Source organism: Geotrypetes seraphini, chromosome 12 (assembly GCF_902459505.1).
Source record: "Geotrypetes seraphini chromosome 12, aGeoSer1.1, whole genome shotgun sequence".
Lineage (NCBI taxonomy): Eukaryota > Metazoa > Chordata > Amphibia > Gymnophiona > Dermophiidae > Geotrypetes > Geotrypetes seraphini.
Window position 1 is genome coordinate 83073997 of NC_047095.1, and position 22039 is coordinate 83096035.

The 22039-nt window shown below is 43.0% G+C and overlaps 1 protein-coding gene across 1 annotated transcript in view; it reads left to right on the top strand.

Annotated features, from left to right (window-relative positions):
* LAMC2 (laminin subunit gamma 2) overlaps positions 1-22039 on the top strand; it is a 98097-nt gene that overhangs the window by 42179 nt on the left and 33879 nt on the right. The window contains exons 8-14 of the mRNA XM_033917177.1: positions 4168-4280; positions 7632-7850; positions 10818-11000; positions 11691-11936; positions 13934-14070; positions 19720-19876; positions 21418-21623. Of these exons, the coding sequence (XP_033773068.1) occupies positions 4168-4280; positions 7632-7850; positions 10818-11000; positions 11691-11936; positions 13934-14070; positions 19720-19876; positions 21418-21623 (1261 nt within the window). The remainder of the gene's footprint in view (positions 1-4167; positions 4281-7631; positions 7851-10817; positions 11001-11690; positions 11937-13933; positions 14071-19719; positions 19877-21417; positions 21624-22039) is intronic.

The window sequence follows — 22039 nt, forward strand, 5'->3', positions numbered from 1 at the left end:
GAGACACCTCACAGCTCTTCAGAGCTGGTAATTTCAACACATAGCCTCACTACTCTAAGGGAAGTATTTTTCAAAATTAAGAAAATTTTCAGTGCTTGTAGGCCCTGGGATAGTTAATAGATAAATGACTAGGGTGTAATGGTGACACCTACTGACCAGAATTAGGACCAAGATTGCAGGGCTTTGAAAGGAGCTGTCGTGAGTGGCCTCTGGCTGAGGGCTGTCATGGAGTACACTAAACTAAAGCAGAGATGACAAGGGTAAACTATCCCGAAGATTGAGATTTTAAGGCTAAAGAGTATGATTTTTTTTTTAGGCAGTGCATTTACATTTTTAGTTTGTAAACTGCTTAGTCCTGCTTGCCAGCCAAAGCGGTATAGCAAGCCCTAAATAATTAAGTAGCATAAAGTTTGTTCAAATTCAAACTTTTTATACCACCTTTACTGGCAAGCAGGCCAAAGTAGTGTACATAATAAAATCAAATAAATTCAGAAAAGGAACGCCAAATATGAGACAGAAAAGCTATCACTCAACAAAGAAAAGCTATCATACTTACATCTGAAAATAATCCAAATTATTTGCTTTTCTTTGGTGCTTGTGAAAAATATACAGATGGGTTAGAGGTGGTATGACTAAAAGTAATAGGCCCCAAGAAAAACCTAAGAATTGTCAAATTGTTAACCGCATCGAGCTTCCTTTGGTTGAAGACCTGATATATAAGGTTAAGTTTTTAGTTTAGTTTAGATCAATGTGTGAAAAAAGCATCAAGTATGCACACAGAATCCAGAGCACATATACTGGTAAATACAGAGAAAATGGATGGGCCAAGGAGAGGCAATATGCAGGGAGATGTATTCAGATCTCTTTCTACTGGTTGGACCATTTGGCTTTTCTCTTCTGTGGCTTGTTGTAATGAAAGCAGTGATCAGGATGAATACATTGATGTGGAGGTTCTAATGAGTGAGAGAAGAGGCTCAATGCATGGGACGAGCTGCTAGTGAGTGAAACCTGGCATTTCTGCTAAGGTACATTGTGCATATATAGGGAAGATTCCCTAGGCAGTTGTGATTGAAAGCTTATGACAGCAGATCCCAGGTCTCGTTCTGATTAAGCTGGTCGTTTAAATGATTAGGTAGAAAATGCTGGGTCAAACCAGAAGTAAAAAAATGTTAATACTACTATATGAAACTCAGACATGAGCAGTAACCACGCTCTGAGCCACATAACAGTCAAATAAGAACTGAATATATTACTTGCCTTTCCAAATCCAAACTTCATAAGAACATAAGCATGGACCTCTGCTGGGTCAGACCTGAGATCCATCTTGCCCAGCAGTCCGCTCACGCGGCGGCCCTACAGGTCCAGGACCTGAGCAGTAATCCTCTATTTATACCCTTCTATTCCCTTTTCCAGCAGGAAATTGTCCAATCCTTTCTTAAACTATTACACCCTCTGGAAGCGCATTCCAGTTGTCCACCACTCGTTGGGTAAAGAAGAACTTCCTAGCATTCGTTTTGAATCTGTCCCCTTTCAACTTTTCCGAGTGCCCTCTTGTTCTTTTATTTTTAGAAAGTTTGAAGAATCTGTCGCTCTCTACTCTCTCTATGCCTTTCATGATCTTGTAAGTCTCTATCATATCCCCTCTAAATCTCCTCTTCTTCAGGGAAAAGAGACCCAGGTTCTCCAATCTCTCAGCGTATGAAAGGTTTTCCATCCCCTTAATCAGTCGTGTCGCTCTCCTCTGAACTCTCTCGAGTAACGCCATATCCTTCTTAAGGTACAGCGACCAATATTGGATGTCTGAATTTTGGGGGCTGCCTGGGCATTAAAGTGGAGACTTGATTGGAGGAGGTTGACATTGGGGGAACCTGATTGAGGGGGAGAGCTGGCATGGGGGGCAGATACTTTCAGGATAGGCAGGGGGGGGCATCAGCTGTCAAAGGCGCTATTATGGGGAAGGTGTTAAGATTGACGGGAATGGGGAGGATCTATACATCAGTATTTATAGCTGTCCTTACAGCAGGCACTTAAACATGCCTTCATATATTCGGGTACGTTATTTCCTTGCCCAAGTGGACTCACTATCTGAAGCAATGGAGGGTGAAGTGATTTTCTAAGGTCGCAAAAAGTAGCATTTGAATTTGGATTCACAGCTTGCTTTTCTAACCACCAGCTTGCTTTTCTAACTCCTTGTTTCAGGGTGCATTTGAACCTGGCTGCCTCACTTTTTCTCAATATGTCTGTGACGAGACCCACTGTCATCCTGAAAGGAGGCTGCAATTCAGCTCCTAACAACTCAGATATGATTTTCTAACCACTGTTAAGTATGGAAGGTCACCAAGGGTTATTGATTCATTAACCCCTGATAAGTTAACTTAATACAAGCAAGACTTTTTTGATGATTCACCAAATAAATGGTTGCTAAGCGTGCTCTCCCTCACCCCTTCTTCTCCAAGCAAGAGTGGCAGGACCATTTCATAAAGGAAAAATTCCTGCTGGTAGTCTGCATACTCAGGGCCTCTATCTTCCTGAGTCCCATATAACACAGCTCCCAATCCTGTATCCAAGATTTCCCAACCAACCGTGATCATAATCCTGGACCCCTCGACCTATAGGGACACACATCCAACTCTTTATACCTACCAGAAACCCCCCTTTCTCAGCCATACCCCCTATATCTTTACCAGCATAAAGAGAAGTCCTTCCACATTTAGAGTCATCGCCACTTCTAAAATTAGTCCTTATAGAAGTAAGGTAGTAACGGATGTAGGTAAAATCCTCCCTTGCTAACAGGGTTTGGAAAGGTTGCAAAAGGCCTGAGTGTTGTGGAAGTCTGGAAGGTAAGGTTGGTTGGTGAGATTTCAGGGACTCTGATGAGGCTGAACTGTGAGTGGGGAATGATCAAGTGGCTAAGACACTTGGGGAGAAATTCTAGAAATGGTGCTCATGTTAATTAACAAACGCCGTTTAAAATGTAAAAAAAAAAAATGGCACCGTTAAAGTGCGTACCAGCGCCTAAATAGTACACGCCAGAATTGCGCTTACGTAAGTGCTTTAGGCCGCTGAACACCACTATGGGCATGGCTAATGCCAGAAGTGGCATTAGGTGGCCTAAAGCACCTATATAGGTACGATTCACAGCATAGATAGATGCTAGAAATATAGGCCTGGAAAACCCTGGCCTACGTTTCTGGCACCTATCGTTCATGGAGGTGCGATTCTCTATAGGGGGCCATCATGTGATTGGCATGCGATCGGTGGCCACTTTTTGGGCCAGAGAATCCAGGCCTTAAATGATATGCCAGACCCTTGGGAATTGCTCTTACCTCATTTAAGGTATGGGGCTGGGGACCTCGGCTCGGGGTCATGAGGTGTGTGGGGAGCCCACTAGATTACCAGAGTTATATTGTTTTGAACAGGGGAAGGAGAGGACCACCAGTCTACCAAGGAATATGTGTACAAGGGAAAAAGGGAGGGATGGGAAGAGAGGGACAGAGTTGGGGGGGGGGCACTAGATCACTAGGGCACCTTTGTAAAAAAAATATTTGAATGGGGATCAGTCATGTGGTAGTAAAGTGGGTGCCACTAGACCTAAGGAATTTTTTTTTTTTGGGGGGGGGGCAGGAAGAGATGTTGGGTTTGCAGGATAAGGGGTGGCATGTTTTTTTGTTGTTTAAATGTCAACCCTTCTTGTCTATGCTTGAGCCCATCACTGCTTGGGCACTAACAAGAGTTGGCATTGCAGGTTACTGCTGCAATTTTAACAAGACAGTAATGTACATGCTCATTGAATATAGCATACTGCATTTTTTGTGGTAATTGTGCCACAGAGTTAATGTTTCTGCATGGACCCCTGAGTGAGCCAGTGTGTTAGGGTCTTCATATTCCCTCAAAGGAATTGAGGGGTACAGATAGGAGCAGAGGTAGGTCATAGGGATAGTCTGGGACCACTGCTCAGGCAATGAGCCTGATGGGCTGCCGCGGGAGCAGACCGCTGGGCAAGATGGACCTCTGGTCTGCCTCAGCAGAGGCAACTTCTTATGTTCTTATATTAAAAAGAAGAGCTGCAATTGGATCCTTAGACTAGATGATGGGAACAGAGAAGAGGAAGGATAAGCTCCAACCTGTTAATTGAAGGATGCCTCTGTCCATTTTCTCCCTTTGCAGGTTAAACGAGCAGCCAAGCAGTAAATGGAGCCCACAACTGAGCTCCTTTGACTTCCACCGTTTACTCCAAAACCTGACTGCACTCCGCATCCGAGGCACCTATGGAGAATCAAGTACGTGAGACCTTACCCCTTAACGCAAGAACTCCAGCTCCTCTTAGGCTCAATGATCCCTTTCTGGTTCCCTTGCGAGCACCAACTTGCTACAGTGATAGACATCCTGCATTGGTTTATTTATTTAACTTAACTCTTAAAACAAAATAAAAACATCACAGACTACACAATAAAAATACAATCATTCATTCATCGGCATAAAAAAATTCCACATCCGTTTTCTCTTATTTAAATTAGCAAATGTACAGACAGAAGTGTATAGAGTCCAAATACTAACCACAGTGCAGGAAAATGTTCATTTCAGCAGCTCATATCACATCAAAGTCTTAAAAAATAAAAAGTAAAAAAAAAAAATCTCATTCAAACACTGTGAAGCATAATCCCAACAGGTTTCCTGTTTCACAGTATACTGCTTCAGGGGAGGACTGTACAATACATCTTTACTCCAGCTCTCCACACAATTCCTGTGGCAAAAAAAAAAATAAATTAAAAATGCTGACCTTTTAACAGCAGCGACATATTCACCACATGAATACAATGTGATGACATCAGCCCCTTCTTCTCATAGCAACCAGTGATGCTAAAATCTTTCTCTCTAGGCTATAAAAATACTCTGCATTCCACTGCCATATTCAATCCAGACGGCATCACAGTATCGAAATAAAAAAAATCCATTTTATGTTTCATTGTACATTGCTGTTTGCTTCCTTTGTTATGGACTTTGGAACAATCTGTTGAAAATGCCTGTATTGCTTGGTATCATTGATGGTTCTTGAATAAAAAAAAGTTTTATACAAAAAACCCCCATATCTTTTCCTGCTAGCGTAGCCAGCGGCAAATATCCCCCATGACGTTCAGTGCGGTGCAGTTGTTCAAAGCCCACACACCGAAACACTTCAAAATTAGGCCTCTGTTTTGTACAATGAGATACCACAGATTCCATCAATTTCTCTGCTTTAATACAGTGGCGGTATTTTGAAACCCTATGAGGAGCTTTCAAGCACAATTTTAAAGGGAACCCCTGGAGAACTTACTATTGAAAACGCTGGGGCTGATTATACTGTAGATACTTGACAGTAGCTGAAACCATATGCAAAGGTCCATCCTAAAAGATCACATCGTAGATTACAGAACTGAGCATGGATAAAGGATTTGGGGAAAAGTATAATCAGATAAAATGTTAATATTTAAAATGAGCTGAAAAAAAGAGCACATGACGGAATTGGTCACTGAATTGAACTCATGCTTCTTAGGAAGACAAATATCCAGTAGCTATTTAGTGCTTAAAATACTTGAGTGACCACTGGCCTAAGGAGGATTTTGGTATGAACTTTACTTTCCTGTTGTTCAAATAATTGCTGCTTGCCTGTCAGGCAAACCCTTCTGCAAAGAAGAAATAATTTGAAATAGAACAAGTCTGTAATTGCTTGGCAGCTTAAACTTAACACATTTTATAATCCCATGACTTCTGTATGCAGGGCCAGCCCTGTCAGTACACAGCTAAACATCTGCATGGGGCTGGAGTTGGGGAGGCTGAGCTACATTTGCCTGGGGTGGGGAGGCTGCTTCAGCTTGGCAGTGTTCCCCTGCTCAGGAAATGCCTAGTACCCACCCCTGCCTAATAGGTAGTATGTAGCAGAAGGGGCAGGACTGGAAAATCTTGAGTACAGCATGTACTGAAAGGTCTGGTGCCATTACAGCTTTGGGACAGGAGGAAGTATATGTGGCAGCAAGAGGAAACTGATGGCCCTGGTGGAGAGTGGTGGGGATGGGGAAATGAGATGATGGACACCCAGAACGAGAGGACAATAAGGTTCTTGATAATAAAGAGAGGGATAGGGCTTTGAAAAGGTGCGACACATGACTGAAGGTTCACCTAGGCCAGAGGTGTAGGCAGTTCCAGTCCTCAAGAGCCAGAGCCAGGTCAGGTTTTCAGGATAGCCACAATAAATATGCATGAGATAGATTTGCATCTCAAGGAGGCAGTGCATGCAAATCCATCTCATACATATTCATTGTGGATATCCTGAAAACCTGATCTGGCTCCGGCTCTCAAGGACTGGAATTGCCTACCCCTGACCTAGGCCATCTGATACTATTGGGATGGCCTTGTGCAAAGAACTCTTGCAGCTGGTCCAAGGAATGAAGGTGGGGTTGCGGTGTTTGTCAGAAGGAGATGAGTAGTGTAGGTGTGTGAGGGGTAAGTGAGCTGCGAGAGAAGAGGAGTGTGTGTGTGTATGTTAGATGAATTGTTATATGAGGGGAGCAAAGTGTGTGGAGATGTTGGTATATGTGGTCTGTGTGGAACAGTGACAGGTACTGGTGTATGTATGGAGGTGAGGAATGTGTGTTTGGAGGAATGAGAGTGTACGAGGAATAATGTAAGTGTGTGGTGAATGAAGTTTCTGTGTAAGGAGCAGTGAAATGTATTGATGAATATATATGTTGTGGGGTACAGAGGACCAGCTACGGGACAAGTCATGTGGCACTAGCTTAGGGCAGCAAAGCAATAACTGGGGGGAAAGGGGGGGCTAGGGATTCTGAGTGGAAGGGGCTCTGGCTAGAAGAGGGTTGATACTGGGGAGGCTAAGATTGGAAGAGAGCTGATGAGGGCTGATACTGACATTGGGCTGGAAGGAGGCTGATGATTTTGGACGCTCTGGCACAAAGAAGGTTAATGTAGCATGCTGGGGTTGGGGGGGGAGTTGAGAGTGGAAGGGACTGGGAGTTGATGCCAGAAGGGAGTGGAGTTTTGGGAGGATTAGGAGTGGAAGGGCAGGGTTATCATATGGCTCCATAAAAAGGAGGATGGATTGAGACATCCAGGTTTTACTTCCATTGAAAGCAGTGGAAGTAAAACCTAGATGTCTTGATCCATTCTCCTTTTTCTGGAGCTATATGGTAACCCTGATACTGCAAGATTGACCCAGAGATGAGGCTGCAGCAGCAAAAGTGGCCCAGGACACCACAAACCCTTGAGCTGGCCCTGTGCTATGTGCGCTTTGAAAGTGCATTTAATTTATAACATTTTTATTGAAGAAATCAGTAAATATACAATAATAGTCATTAAATTATAATTCATCATATTAATTTCCATCAAATATCTTTCATTTTTTCAAAATATATTTCCAAAATATCCATTACATCTTTCAATACCCTCCCCCTAATTCCTACCCCCTTCCCTTTTCTCTATTGACCTCTCCCCCTATCCTCCCCCCAAATTAAATTATTTAATTATCTTCCTTTCTGCTTATCCCAGCATCCCAACTCTTTCGTGCTATGCTTTGTGTTTGTCTCTAACACTTCAATTAATGTATGAACTAACACGTGCTCTTGTATATGATCTCTCAGGTAGAGGTTATCTAGATAATGTCACGCTGGTATCTGCTCGACCCCTTTCTGGACCCCCAGCACCATGGGTAGAACAGTGCGTCTGCCCTCCTGGATACCATGGCCAGTTCTGTGAGAGATGTGCCCCTGGATACAAGAAAGCGACTCCCGGCCTGGGGCCATTCAGCGCGTGTGTGCCATGCAGCTGTCAAGGTGGTGAAGTCTGTGATGCAGACACTGGTATGCAAAACTCTGAGGCCTTAGAGTTTTATAGGCTGAGGGATGCTAGGGTATATGAAAGAATGACTAGAACAGAGGATGTTGGGTAATTGATTTACTGCCATTTTAAAGGAATTCAATCAAGGTGGTGTAGAGCAGTGCTTCCCAACCCTGTCCTGGAGGACCACCTGCCAGTCAGGTTTTTGGGATAACCTTAATGAATATTCATGAGAGAGATTTGTATATAATGGAGGTGAAAGGCATGCAAATCTGTTCCTGAAAACCTGACTGGCTGGTGGTTCTTCAAGACAGGGTTGGGAACCACTTGTGTAGAGCATGAGAGACAGTGACAGGATAAGGGGGCAGTGGGTTACCAGCATATGGAACAAGGACAAGATGGGCCAGAGGTTGTAGAAGTCTGAGTTCTTGAGCAGGGTTCCTGCATGGTATGGTAAGATTCTGAGAGTCCATTTGCTGGGATTTTGTGCTTCTTCACACAATGTAGGCAATGGAGAAAAAGTATGCAGGTGTATGGAAGGGAGAGTGTCTGGAGGAGGGAGAATGGTGAGGTGAGAAGGTGAGCCAGAAATTAGAGGATGAGATGATGAATGTCAGGAAAGATGGAGGGGACAGAATATAGGAGTATGTGCTGGGGAGAGGAAAAAAGGAAAAGTGAGGGTGTGGGAGGGGATAGAGAGAAGGTAGAGGGAAGACATAGCAAAAAACAAGAGGAAAGGGAGAATGAGGAAGGGGAAAAGAGAGTGGAGAGAGAGAATGATGGTGAGGAGAAATAAGTGTGAAGGGGAAGAAGTGAAAAGATGAAAGGAAAGGGTGATGTAGTAGAGGACAGAAGCATGGATAGATAAGTGGAGAAAGAAATGAGAAAACAAGGTGAAGGATCAGGAAATTGTAGAGAGATGAGGGAGAAAGAATGGTACGTGGGGAGGCGAGGAGTTAGGGATGTAGGTGGAGAAAGCAGAATGGAAGAGTGTATTGTGGTTAGCATGAGAGGAAACATGCAGGAAAAGTGAAAATAAAAAAAATGTACTCTTTCTTTTGTTAATAAGTTTCAACACTATTACTACTATTTCTTATCATTTTTATAGTGCTGCCAGACATAAGTAGTGCTGTACATTAAACAGGATGGAAAATCTAAAGGAAATGGTAACAGTAGAAAAATCTTAGAAAACAGAGGGGAGAGGAAATGTGGAAAAAGATAAGGAAAGGTTAGAAAAATGAAAGTACATGAAATAAGATAATTAAAAATACAAAATAAAGAAATAAGTAAGGTTTGAAAATATTTTATTGTTTTCATCCTTCTGCAGTTATAGCTGAATAGGTGAGATAGTTGAAGCTGGTGGTGGTAGGCCTGGGAGGAGGAGCTAGGGCAAGGATTGGCAACTCCGGTCCTCGAGGGCCGGAATCCAGTTGGGTTTTCAGGATTTCCCCAATGAATATACATGAGATCTATATGCATGCACTGCTTTCAGTGCATACTCATTGGGGAAATCCTGAAAACCCGACTGGATTCCAGCCCTCGAAGACTGGAGTTGCCCACCCCTGGGCTAGGGACTGAGAGAATGCTAAAGTGGAAAAATGCATACCTGTAGGAGGTGGAAATAGGAGAGCTCATCCGTGTCCACTTAAGAGAGGATGGAGATAAAGCTCAGCCCCTCCCTCACCACTAATCTAAGCTCTACCTCTTGCCCTCCCAAACACCCGGGAAAGCCTAAATTGGCGATTGATCCTACCCTTTGTCTATATCCTGTCATTTTTTTTACAACATAATTACTGTTGTTCATTTGTTTTATTCCTGTACATCGATTTCCTGGAGCAGTCTATTGGTTTTGCAAAAAAAAAAAAAAAGTAACAACTGTTTCAGAATGTTCTACAAAACTGATTAAACCACTTTCACTGGAGGAGTAGCTTAGTGCAATGTGTCGCAAACATTTTAAGCTGCAGAACACGAATCTTGGGGCTGCAGCTGGAGGACACCCGGAAATGTGTGGCTGTCCTCCAGCAGCGGCCCTGAGCTTCCTATTACCGCCGGTAGGGGGAGGGACTGCAGAAGGCGAAGTGAGGAGAAGGAGCAGCAGTGCCGGCTGACTGACTACAGGACATGCCTCTTGCCGTGAGAAGCACATCCTATAAGCAGTCAGCTAGCACTGGCGCTTCTCCTCCTCACCGGCATCTCAGCGCACACTTGGCATCTGCCGTGGCACACTAGTTTGTGATACACTGGCTTAGTGGTTACAGAAGCAGGTTGCAAGTTTCCCACAGTCCCTTTGTAGTCTTGAACAAATCACTTCATCCTCCATTTTCTTGGATGCAACTGGATACGAGTCCAACTCATGCAACTGACTAGGAAACTCATCTTAAACTCAAATTTGGGAAGAGCAAATTATAAATCTAAAATCCAAATCCAAAACTTTCTAACCTCTGTAGAATTGTTGAGTATAGTGAGGCAGGTGGCACTTAGTAGACTAATCAATTGAGGCATGAGATATGAAGGACCAAAGCCAACATTATCCGATGCATTAGATGAAATGGATTAGATGAAATGCATTAGATGGAATGGATCTGATTCTTGAAAGCTCATGCCTCAATAGATTAGTTAGTTATAATAGCAGTTCTTAATTAATGGTGTTTATACCCCTAAGAGGTATGGTAAGAGGTCAAAGTGCAGAGTAGTGCTGCCCAATTCACTAATTCACTTTGGCAATTAAGCGCCGAATATCGCACTTAACTGGATATCAAATGCTAGTTTCCGGAAATGGCCTATAGTCAAAGGTAGGCCAGAAAACACTGATTGCCACCAGCTGAATATCTACCCCTTTGTTACTTCAGATTAAGACAGTTACTTCTTTTAGAGGTTTTTTTTTTAGTAGGCTGCTTTGTTGGCGTGAAGAAGGGAAATGTCCTGGTCCGAGGGACAGAAGATGGTAATTTCAGTTTGATATTTAAGATTGGCACCGTCTCCTTTTCTAGGTGACTGTTATTCCGGAGACCAGAATCTAGATGCGGACTGTGCTGATTGCCCCTCTGGATTCTACAACGATCTCCAGGATCCCCGGGTCTGCCAGCGCTGCCCCTGCCAGGATGGCTTTGGCTGCTCAGTGAACCCCAGCACGAAGGAGATTGTTTGCAATACCTGTCCTCTTGGAGTCTCTGGTAAGGGGGCACAGAGAGTAGTAGGGATTCCATTATTAGAGGAAGGGGGATATTGCTCTATAATTTTCAAATGATGGATTGTACCCCATATTCCTAGGGATTATGGAGCTCTTCCATGCTAATGGAATTTACACAATTTCTTAAATTTTGGAGGATGGATTGAATATTCCCAAAAGTATTATGGGATATGATAGAATATAAGCCTGGTTGGCCCATCAGCTATGTCACTTCTGACACTACTCAATCTGTAGCATGGCTTAGGTTTTCTTATACGGCTAATCTTTGTAGCGTCTCCAAGAATGCAGGATTTGTGGAAGAAATTTCTCAGAAGGCATCTTGGGTGCTCAAGCTATAACCTCTACAAGTAATTCTATTCTAACACAGGTGAATGTGTCACTGTCCCAGAACTCATACTACCATACTCCTGCTTGTAGGGAAGGAAAGGTATCCTTTTGTCATTGTCATCCACAACACTATAACACTTTAAACCTTCCCTTCCACCACTTACTGCCATACTTTGTTCCCCAGGCCTCAATACACCCCTAGGCCTGACTCCAGAGCTCATGCAGCTTTTTTTCTGTAACATGACAGATGAGAGGATGAGGGTCTACTGGAGCCCATCCATCTCCTTCATTTCCTATTTTGACATACTGCTGTCTGGAAAGTCTCTTGCTGTTCTTTCCCCTTCAGGTGTTCGTTGTAATCTCTGCGCCAATGGGTATTTTGGGGATCCTCTTGGAGAAAATGGCCCTGTCAGACCCTGTCAGCCCTGTTCATGTAATAACAATATTGATCCCAGGGCATCTGGGAACTGTGACCAGTTGACGGGCGAGTGTTTGAAATGCATCTACAACACAGGTGGCTTCTACTGTGACAGCTGCAAAACTGGCTTCATTGGGAATCCATTGGCTTCCAATCCTGCTGATAAATGCCGAGGTAACGTGGTTTAGGCTTAGACTGGAGATAATTCCATAACTCTGCATTTATAATAAGGCACCCAGAAGACTTGATAAAGGCAAGTAGGCATCCTGTCTTTCAATACTACCCTGTCTGAATAATTACTGATTAACTGTCAGCTAAACCTTTTTCTAAAAAAAGAAATTTCCAAGATGTTTTTGAATGACATTCAGTCTTGCTCCTATATGCCTAATATTTCAACAATATTGGAATAAATTTTCAGTATTTTCATTATTTAGTTCTGTCATTAACCCTAATGAAATAATGTAAATCCTGGACATGGTCAGACTCTTCTAAATTGTAGATTGCATTGAACTCCTTCTGGGGCATATTTGCGATCCATAAAGATTAATGTAATATGCTCTGGTATACCATGGGTGTAGAACTGAGGACAGGGTCCCTCAGCTTGGAAATGTCCTAGGGCTTTCTTATTTTCATTCTGGCTCTACCTAATGTAACCAGGGTTAAAAATTTAATAGCTACTTGAGAAAAAAAATAGGGTTTAAAGAAGTTTTTAAAGAGTTTAATGAAGCAGAGAGGATCTGGGAGGAAATATCTGTGTTTTTTAATTTTGAGAAGCATGGTTTGTGCATTGTTTGTATTGATGCAGTTTTGAGGTTTTCTGTTGCTGATCTCTTGCACAGGTCTGCTGTCCTCATGCAGAGATCAGCATAAACTGTCTGAACATTCTAACTGTGAGATTTGACATTTGGGAGGGTGACTTGGATCTGTGTGGAAGTGTTTTGGTTTCTGTGCCTTGTGAGAAGGTAATTATGGTGGTTTTTATTTGAATTTGTGAAGGATTGTGAAATTCTGGATAAGGTCTGAAGTTTGGTATTGATGCTGGTAATGTTTAAGAGTCTGCGAGAATCTTCTGGGAAATGGGTGAGAGATTCCCTGACTAAGAAATATATGGTTCTGAGTTCTGCATAAAGTTTCAGTCTGACATTCTGTGAGAATCTTCTGAGAAGTGTTTGAGAGATTCTATAAGTGAGAAATTTATTGTGCTGATTTTATGAGGAAAGTTTCAGTTTGCTCTTCTGTGAGACTTCTGGGAAATGTTTGAGAGGATCTTTGAGTGACTTCTGTGGTGCTAATTTTTGGAGGAGATTTTTATGAGAGATCCTGTGACAGATTCCTGTGAATGTTGTAAGAGAATATTGATAAAAGAAAATTGATAAACTGCTTTGGAAACCTATTTCTGTGAATATCTGTTGTAAAGTTTAAAGAGAATCTGAGTGATTTGAGATATAGGAGTGATTTGAGATATAGGAAATTTGAGTGATTTTAGAAAAAAGAAATTCTGGGGAGGGAAAAAGTATAGGGAACATCAATTATCTATTTTTTTTTTTTAGCTTAGAAAGTATATTTAGGCAATTTGGGGTTATTAGATTAGGATAGGGTTTTCCCTTATTGGTTTGTTTAAGTCAGAGTAGTAGGTTGGTTCCAGCAAGAGAGAGTCTGCTAGCAAGAGATTCTGCTAACAACTGCGCGCCTACGTGGTACCCCTACATAACAAGAACATAAAGCCTCAAATACCCAAATCCGAGGAAAAAGAAGAACTTTACAGAGGGGAAATAGAATCTCTTTGTTTAGATTTGATTTACAGCATTTGTTTATTAAATATTAATTCTAATTTAAATTCTGAATCCTTAGTGCTTCTTTATATTTATTTTATTATATGTTTAATAACTATTTTTATTTCAAGGTTATACCATATTATTATATATTATTATTTTGTTTATGTAATTCACCCCTTCTCCTGGGGAAAGGTATCAATTTTAACCCTCGGTGTGCACGACTACAAAACAAATCTTATTTCAAGAGGGATACCTTTTACCTCAGTCTGAGAAGGAGGGGGTTACACTAAGAGCTCCCTATCCCTTGGTGAGGTCTGAATCTTCATTCCCTCAGAAAGCTTCATGATACTGTGGTATTTTGAGAGGAATTTTCTGTGTGTTTTTCTCTTCTTGCAGCTTGTAATTGTCATGCTGTGGGAGCCGAATCCCAGGTGTGCGGGCCTGATGGGAGCTGCCGCTGTAAACCAGGATATGAGGGCCCCCACTGTGAATATCCACACTGCCCTGCCTGTTATGGTGAAGTGAGGAATCAGGTAAATACTGCCTACATGAAGAGGAGACAGCTCAATTTCTCAAAGCTTTCAGCTTCCCAAAATTAGCAGCTAAGCTAAAGCTCCAGGAGCATAACCTAAACAAAGCCATACTGAGTCAGGCCAAAGTCTTTTGAGCCCTGCATCCTGTCTTTAACAGTGGCCAGTCCAGATCACACATATGTGACAAGTCCCAAAAAGCAGCAGATCTGTTTCTCTCAGCTTATTTCAAGAAATAATGGCTGTCCCAAATCAATGTAGTGAATAATTATTTTATGGAACTTTTCTCTAGGAACATATCCAAACCTTTTTTGGTGGCTGGAATTTTTTCAAGCAGTGGCCAGTGGTCCTGGGGCCCTCTCCAGAACTGCAGCACCCCTCTGCCTTTGCTGGCGGGGATGCCAAAACTCCACCAGCCAAATAAATTCAGTGCCTGAGCAATTTCCCTACTGCTACTATTTATCACTTATATAGCGCTGAAAGGTGTTCACAGTGCTGTACATTTTGACATTTAATAGACGGTCCCCTCCTCCTTGTACTGCTTCCTTAATACAGAAGTTGGCGGTGTGCCTTCAGCCACTGACACCGGGACTTCTCGCTTATGCCCTGAGCCTACACAAGAGGTCCCAGTATCAGTGACTAAAGGCATGCTGCCATCTTCTGCATGAATGAAGCAGTGTAAGGAGGAGGGGTTCGGGCACTGTATTTATTTGGCTGGTGGGGCCTCGGCATCCCTGCCAGCAAAGGTATGTTTAGCGCAGAAAGGAGGAAGAGGATGAGCCCAGGCCACCCCTAGGTATCTCCATAATTGAAGGACTAGCTATGCCCCTGCTTTCAAGGGAGAGAGAAACTGTTGTAATTAGGCCTAAATTCATGTTTTCTGGTTAATACACTTTGTGGTAACTTACTGTAATGTAGAGGTCTGCACGGGAATGGGGATTACAGGATCCCCCCCAAGGTCCATGGGACCCCTGTGAGGATCCCCCCTAGGTCCACGGGACTCCCACAGGGATGGATGCTGGTTCTCCGGGGTTCCCATGGAAATTCCAGCCTACCTTTGTTTCAGTGTTCCCTTAGATCCTTCAGCACATCAGTTACTTATTGCCACTCACATGGGAGAGTGCTGTACATCCACCAATCAGGGAGACAGAGCTGGAGCTTGATGGCCAGTCATGAGCACTTCCTTGTAGAAGTGCTCCCAGATTGGTGGATGTGCAGAGATCTCCCAGTGGTGAGCCTTGGTGTGAGACTTCTCCTCAAAAATCTCATTGGCCCAAGCCTGCCACCATTCACTGTGGCTGTGCAGAGGAGCGCGGGAGAGACTGGGCAGCATAACTGTGCAGCTCAGGAGCCAGACTACCCTGCATTAAACTGCTTCAGCCCAGGAGGTACCAACATTAAATATGTAACTTAAAAAAAAAAAAAGTGAAGGGGGCGAGAATTGCTGCACTGGGCATCTTCTTTCTGTTCATCAAATTCTGCCTTAAATATACATCTTTGGGATAGCATTTTGTTGTTATGCCAACCCCGCCCAACTGGGGAGGGAGAAGGGATATTGGTTTTATGCCTGTTCTGACAGATGTCTGACTTTGTTTTAAATTTTCTGTAAAGCGCAATTAAAACTAAAATCAGAACTGTCAGAAGTAATTGCTGCTTTTTAAGGGGACAGGTCATTTTTATGGGGGGATGGGTGGGATTCCTCAGAGGGACAGATGGGGACAGAGGAGATTATGGTGGGAAGGGCAGGATTCTGGCAGGGACGAGTGGGGACCGGCGGGATTTCTGTCCCTGCGCAACTTTCTACTGTAATGTCGATGTGTGACTAGTACATGGATTGTATACAAGTGACAGTATGGAGGTCATTTTATAAGGGGAACCCTTTGTTAAAGCACTTTTTAAGGTGCTGATAAGATAATCTTATGAAGATAGCATTCTAGCATAAGTGACATAACATGCCTACATTACAGATGCATATATTTATACCAGCCCTAGGGCTGTTGATGTCCACACCAATAGTTTTCAAGTAGATACATAACTTATAGTATCTCAAGGGCGTCAGAAGGGGGGGGGGGGAACCATGGGGGGACAGGAACGGCAGCTGCGAGGATGAATAGAGCAGTTCCGCAATGCCTTTATCTTTGTTTTGCCGCTCCCGGAGAGAGGGGTAGAGAGACGCTGGATGGAAGGGGGAGGAGGGGTCAGGCAGTGGATGGAAAGGGGGAAAGAGGAGGTCAGGTACTGGATGGAAATGAAGAAAGAGGGGGTAGGAGAAGATTAGGTGCTGCTTGGAAGGGGGAAGGACTCAGGCACTGGATGGAAGAGAGGAGAGAGAGAAAGGGTTCAGACATTGGATGGAAAGTGGGGGAGAAAAGTGCAATGATTGCAATATATCAGTTTTTGAAATTTACTTCTGCTATCTTTATATTTTACAGGGGAATGTGCATTACTTTTTTCTCTTTCTCAGTGTTGCACTGTGGCATCTTGGGAGAGTATCAGGGAAGGGGCTGGAGAACATGGATGAGCTGTAGAGAAGAGCACCGGGGATGAGGATTGGAAAGAATGGGGGGAAGGCTGTAGAGGAAAGCATTGGGAAGGGGGTTATAGAGCATGAGGGGAGCTGTGCCAAATGTTGTTTAAAGCCTATTATCAATACTTGACCATTTTCATTTGTCAGGTGCCACGTGCACCTTTTGGAGTTAGATATGGAGAGGCACAGCTGAATTAAATATTGCTAAACTACTAGATGGAATTCCTAATTAAGCAGCAGTCATTGGGGCCTGAGAAAGGAGAGTCTTCTTTATGTGATGATCTGGGTGTTTTGTTTTTATTACATTTTAAATAAAAGTAGAATAGGGTTGATAAGCTTTGTGGTATTAGTTGCTTTAACAGAGAGAGAAAGAGGGAAAATTTACTGAAACACAGGTGCAAGTTCTTTACCACTTTAAAGGACGCACCCTCGTGTAATTATTTTATTTATTTATTTGGATTTATACCCCATCCTTCCAGAAGAGCTACGGGTTACAAGTTTACATACATAATAAAGCATAACAGGGTTACATTAGAGAATGACACAGAGTCAAATTTGTCCCCGCAGGAACTCAATTTCCCTATCCCGTCCCCGTGAATTTTGCCACTGTCCCTGGCCCATTTCTGTAAGCTCTGCCTTAACCACATCTGATTTTAAAGTGGTTGAGGCCTGTGCAGATGAAGATGGAGCTTGCAGGAATGGGGCAGGGACAGGAAAAGAACTCGCCAGGACGGGTCAGAAAAATGAGTTCCTGCGGGAACGGGAAAAATTTGTCCCCATGTCATTCTCTAGTTTACATAACAAAGTAGAACATGGTAATACATTTTTTGGTGTATAAACTACAACAAAATACCCCAGCAGTATATATATATATATATATAATAGAGAACCAATCCAAATACTGCTATTACCCAGCAATACACTTCTAAATATAAGCCCAGACAGCTGGAAGGGCTCGGGTCTCAGAAACGGAGCCTACGCACAGCAGTGACACTCACAAACTGGATCACAAACTGAATACATTTTTTGGATCATGATAGGACAAAACATAGAGGAACATGATTGTATTCAAAAAGCATGGCAATATTTAATAGGATAGGACCATTTAAACTAAATAATTAATTTATGGAGCATGTATGGTTGGGCAGACTGGATGGACCACTCGGCATAGGGTGGTAATATTATGAGTTTGGTTTGACTGTGCGGTAATAGAGCATGATAGTACATTATAGTGTCTGACAATACAAAGCGTGGTAAGGCAGTACATAACAGAGCATGACAGTGTATTAGGATGTAAGACAGTACATACAGGAATATGGCAGGAATATGACAATGCAAGGCATGGCAGCACAATACATAGCTGTGAATGATAATATATGTTAGGTGTGGTATAGCATGGAATGTCTGGTAAAGTGTGGAAGTATCGGCATTGACAATGCATGGCAGTACCTGTAATGGAAAGATAGTACATAACAGTGCATGATAAGATGTGTCTGTGTATGGCCGTTTGCTGGGGGATGGGCTGGGGAGGGCCTCAGTGGCTGGGAGGGTGTAGATGGGCTGGAGTAGGTTTTAACGGAGATTTCGGCAATTGGAACCCAAGCACAGTAACCGGGTAGAGCTTTGGATTATTGCCCAGAAATAGCTAAGAAAAAAAATTAAAAAATTTAAATTGAATCAGGTTGGGCAGACTGGATGGACCATTCGGGTCTTTATCTGCTGTCATCTACTATGTTACTATGTTAGATGTGTTATATATGAGATGATATGGAATGTATGACAGCATGGTAGTAGTTAGACAAGTTTCTGCTGAACCAGAACGTACGCAGGTATGGCTAATCTCAGTTAGGGCCTAAGGACTGCCGCCTGAGCGGATTTCTGGGCACGATGGACCACTGGTCTGACTCAACAGTGGCAATTCTTATGTTCTTAGATATAAAACTAAGCTGTGTTAGATTGTTAGAAATAAAGGGTGACAACCTGGTGGGAGAACAATGCTAAAGTCAGGTTCTCATACAGCCATGAGATCTACAGATATGGCAACTGTCCCCTTTCAGACTGAACAAGAAGGTGGACAGGATTAAGCTCTGTAGGTATAGCCTAGCTCTCTGGGAGAAGCAAAGCCCTCTGGGATTTAAGACCATAGAGCACACTTTACTCATACATCTTAGCATAAACATTTATACTAGTTCCACTTGTACTAGTTCTTATACAAGAAACACATAAAATGGGGGCAGAACATGTACTTTCTTAAACTGCATATATTTGATTGGGGAAAGGGGAGGAGATGGCTTTCACTGGTATAATGAGACACTATGCTCATAGGTTTCGATTTTAAAAATGTGTAGGTGTGCTGCTGTCATGTGTACTTTATACCACTGTTTAACATCATGTAAGTTACACTTGCACAATACATAAAGCTGCTTTGTTTGCAAATAGGCCTGCACATATACTGCTTTATTGGAAATTTACACTAGGGTATCCCGTGGGAGCTATGACACATGCTGGGTTTTCAAGTTTCAAGTTTATTAAAAAGTTTGTTATACCGCTTATACAAATTTCTAAGCGGTGTACAATAATAGTAAAAAAAAAAGGGGAAATCGTTAAAAATTACACCAAACGAAAGACCACTGAAGACAAAAAAGTAAACTCCACACAAAAGGGGAAAAGGGAAGAACTACAATATTTAAAATAAAGTACATTTAAAAGGGAAAAAACAGTAGGAAGGGAAAGACTGACAGTTGTTTAGTCCTAAAAAGGACAGTTTTATCCGAAAGCATCCTCAAATAAAAAAGTTTTGAGTTTAGCTTTAAATTGTTTAAGAGAGGGTTCCGTCCGCAAATAGGGAGGCAATGAGTTCCAAAGGGTAGGAGCAGTAACAGCAAAATTATTGGATCTCAAAGTGTTGATCGATTTGAGAGATGGGACAATTAAAAGATTCTGCGATGTGGAACGAAGAGATCTAGCTGGGTGATAAGGAGTAAGAAGTTGGTCAATAAATGCTGGTTGATTGAGTGATTTAGTAGTAAAAGTTAATAACAAGATTTTATAGTTAATTCAATGTTCAAATGATGAAACACGGCAAGAGTCTAGAGTGTTGGTCACAGTTAATTCTCGATTTACAGGTGGATCAACACCGGCGGCAACTGAGAGATTTGGAAGCCGTGGTTTCCCAGGTCCAGACTGGTGGCCTCCCAGTGAAAAATGAGGAACTGGAGAGAAAGATGATGCAGGCTGAAAAAACTGTTCAGGGCATGTTGGAGGAAGCCAAAATCTCAGAAGGTAATAAAGCAAATATGAGAGTGGCCGCTTCTCGCTGATTCTGTGTGTATATAGCGGGGTGAACCCTGAAACTGCTCTGAAACTGAGCTACTGCAGCAATTTCTTAATTGTAGTAACACTAGGGTTACCAGACATCCAGGAATACTAGGACATGCCCTCTTTCTGGAGGGCTGTCTGAGTGACTGGACAAACTTTTTTAAAAACAGCTGTTTGGGTTTTTGAAGACCACCGAGCTCAGGGCCACATCTGGAATGCCTCAGAGCACGTGCAGATGTGATGCAATGACATCATGTCACATCTGTGCATGCTCGGAGGCCCTCCGGGATGCAGTCCCAAGTTTGAGGAATGAGAGGAGAAGATATTTGTGTGGGAGCAGGGGTGGGGCTTGGGTGGAACTGGAGCGATGTAAAATGGAGACACACTTTTAGCTAGTATCTGTTTCTAAAATGGCTGCTCCCACTGGATATACTGGCAAATAGATGTGCACTTCTGCACACCCTTTTGGGTATTTTATAAAAGGCTATGTTCCCCATATATAGGTAGTGGCCTATACATGGGTTTTGCAAACCCGTGTATGGGGCGCAGCCTAGTTATATGGGGCAGCCTATGTACAGACTTTCCATCATCCCCACCCCTGGTACTTTTATCGGAGCCCCCTGGACAGCAGATGGTGAATCTCCAACGGTGCAGGGCAGCCACAATCTCTTCAGCATCCAGCCCGCCCCCGCACTGCTTGCTGAATGACTGACATTAGTTCTCGCGAGTCCCGTGAGAGCTGACATCAGCCATTCAGCGGGCGGTGCAGGGGCAGGCCGGATGCCGAAAAGATCGCAGCTGCCCTGCACCGCTGGAGATTCGCCATCTGCCATCCAGGGGGCTTTGATAAAGGTACCGGGGTGGGGTGGATGATGTTAAAAGGCAGGGGAGGTACCGGAAGATAAACTGCGGCTAATACCATGGGGTGGCTTATCTTCCAGTTTTTAAACATAGGCCGCCCTTTTCTGCGGCCTATATATGGGTGCGGCCTATGCAGAGGGGCGGCCGGTATGCAGGAAAATACGGTATTTGGCAGAACCTTGTGTAAAACGGACAAAGAATTGAGAACGTCCTGACCTTCTCCACAGACTTTCTAAAATGGGCCTTCATAGCTTCTATGATGTGCTATATTTTGTCAAAAATGTAAATTGGGTTTGGTTGGGTTTGTTGGGTGAGACAGAGGGAGCTGTTTCAGATTTTATGATATATTGATGGCATGGCAAAGATATGCACTGGTGTCATTAGTTAAGTTTTTGTGTGTGTGTGTGTTTTAAAATGTATATGGCTCTGGTTTCTAGTTGTGATGTTAGATGTGTTGAGTTGTATGCTTGAGATATGATGATGCCATGCCCTTTTTAGTGAATGTTTGTTTACCATTTTTCAATGATCTTCCAATCAAGGAAGCAATATATAACCGGTTTTAAATAAAATTCTTAGCAAACGAATTGTACTGCAAAACTGATTTACAAGCTTTTGGCGTTCATATTACCTTTCTTTTCTCTTAGCCTCTGACCAATCCCTTCAGAATCGTCTATCCAAGTTAAAGGAAGGTCAGTCTACTACCCAGAGCCACCTCGAACAGGCAAAGATGAGTGCACACAGGGGGCAGTCTCTGGCAAGAGACTACCAGGGACAGATGGAAGAAACCAGGAAGTTAATAGAAAAAGCACATCAGGAGTTGGATAATGCTAAAGCAACATTGAATAATGTGGTAAATATGATCACAAAAATGCTTCTGCTCACACAGGCTGTTCAGGCCCTATAACCCTTATGAAATCTCCCTGCATGGCATTTCTTGTAACCTGATGAAATCTCTTTGCATGCATACCACCTTATAGTACCCTCTCTAATTTGAGTGATATCCTCCATCATGCACAGCCTCATGGCATCTCCTTCAATTTGATTGCACCCCCCCCTGCATCTCGCCCCCTCCAAACTTATGGTGACTTCTTTAACCTGTGAGATTTTCCTGCACGTACACCCCCTTATGGCTCCTCCTGTAACCAGTGTGAAATCTCTCTGCATGCACCCTCCCCTATGGTGTCTCCTCAATCTGGGTGAAATTTCCTTGCACACACACCCTCACGGCACCTTCTGGAATCTCGCAGCTCAAGATTTCACTCTAAG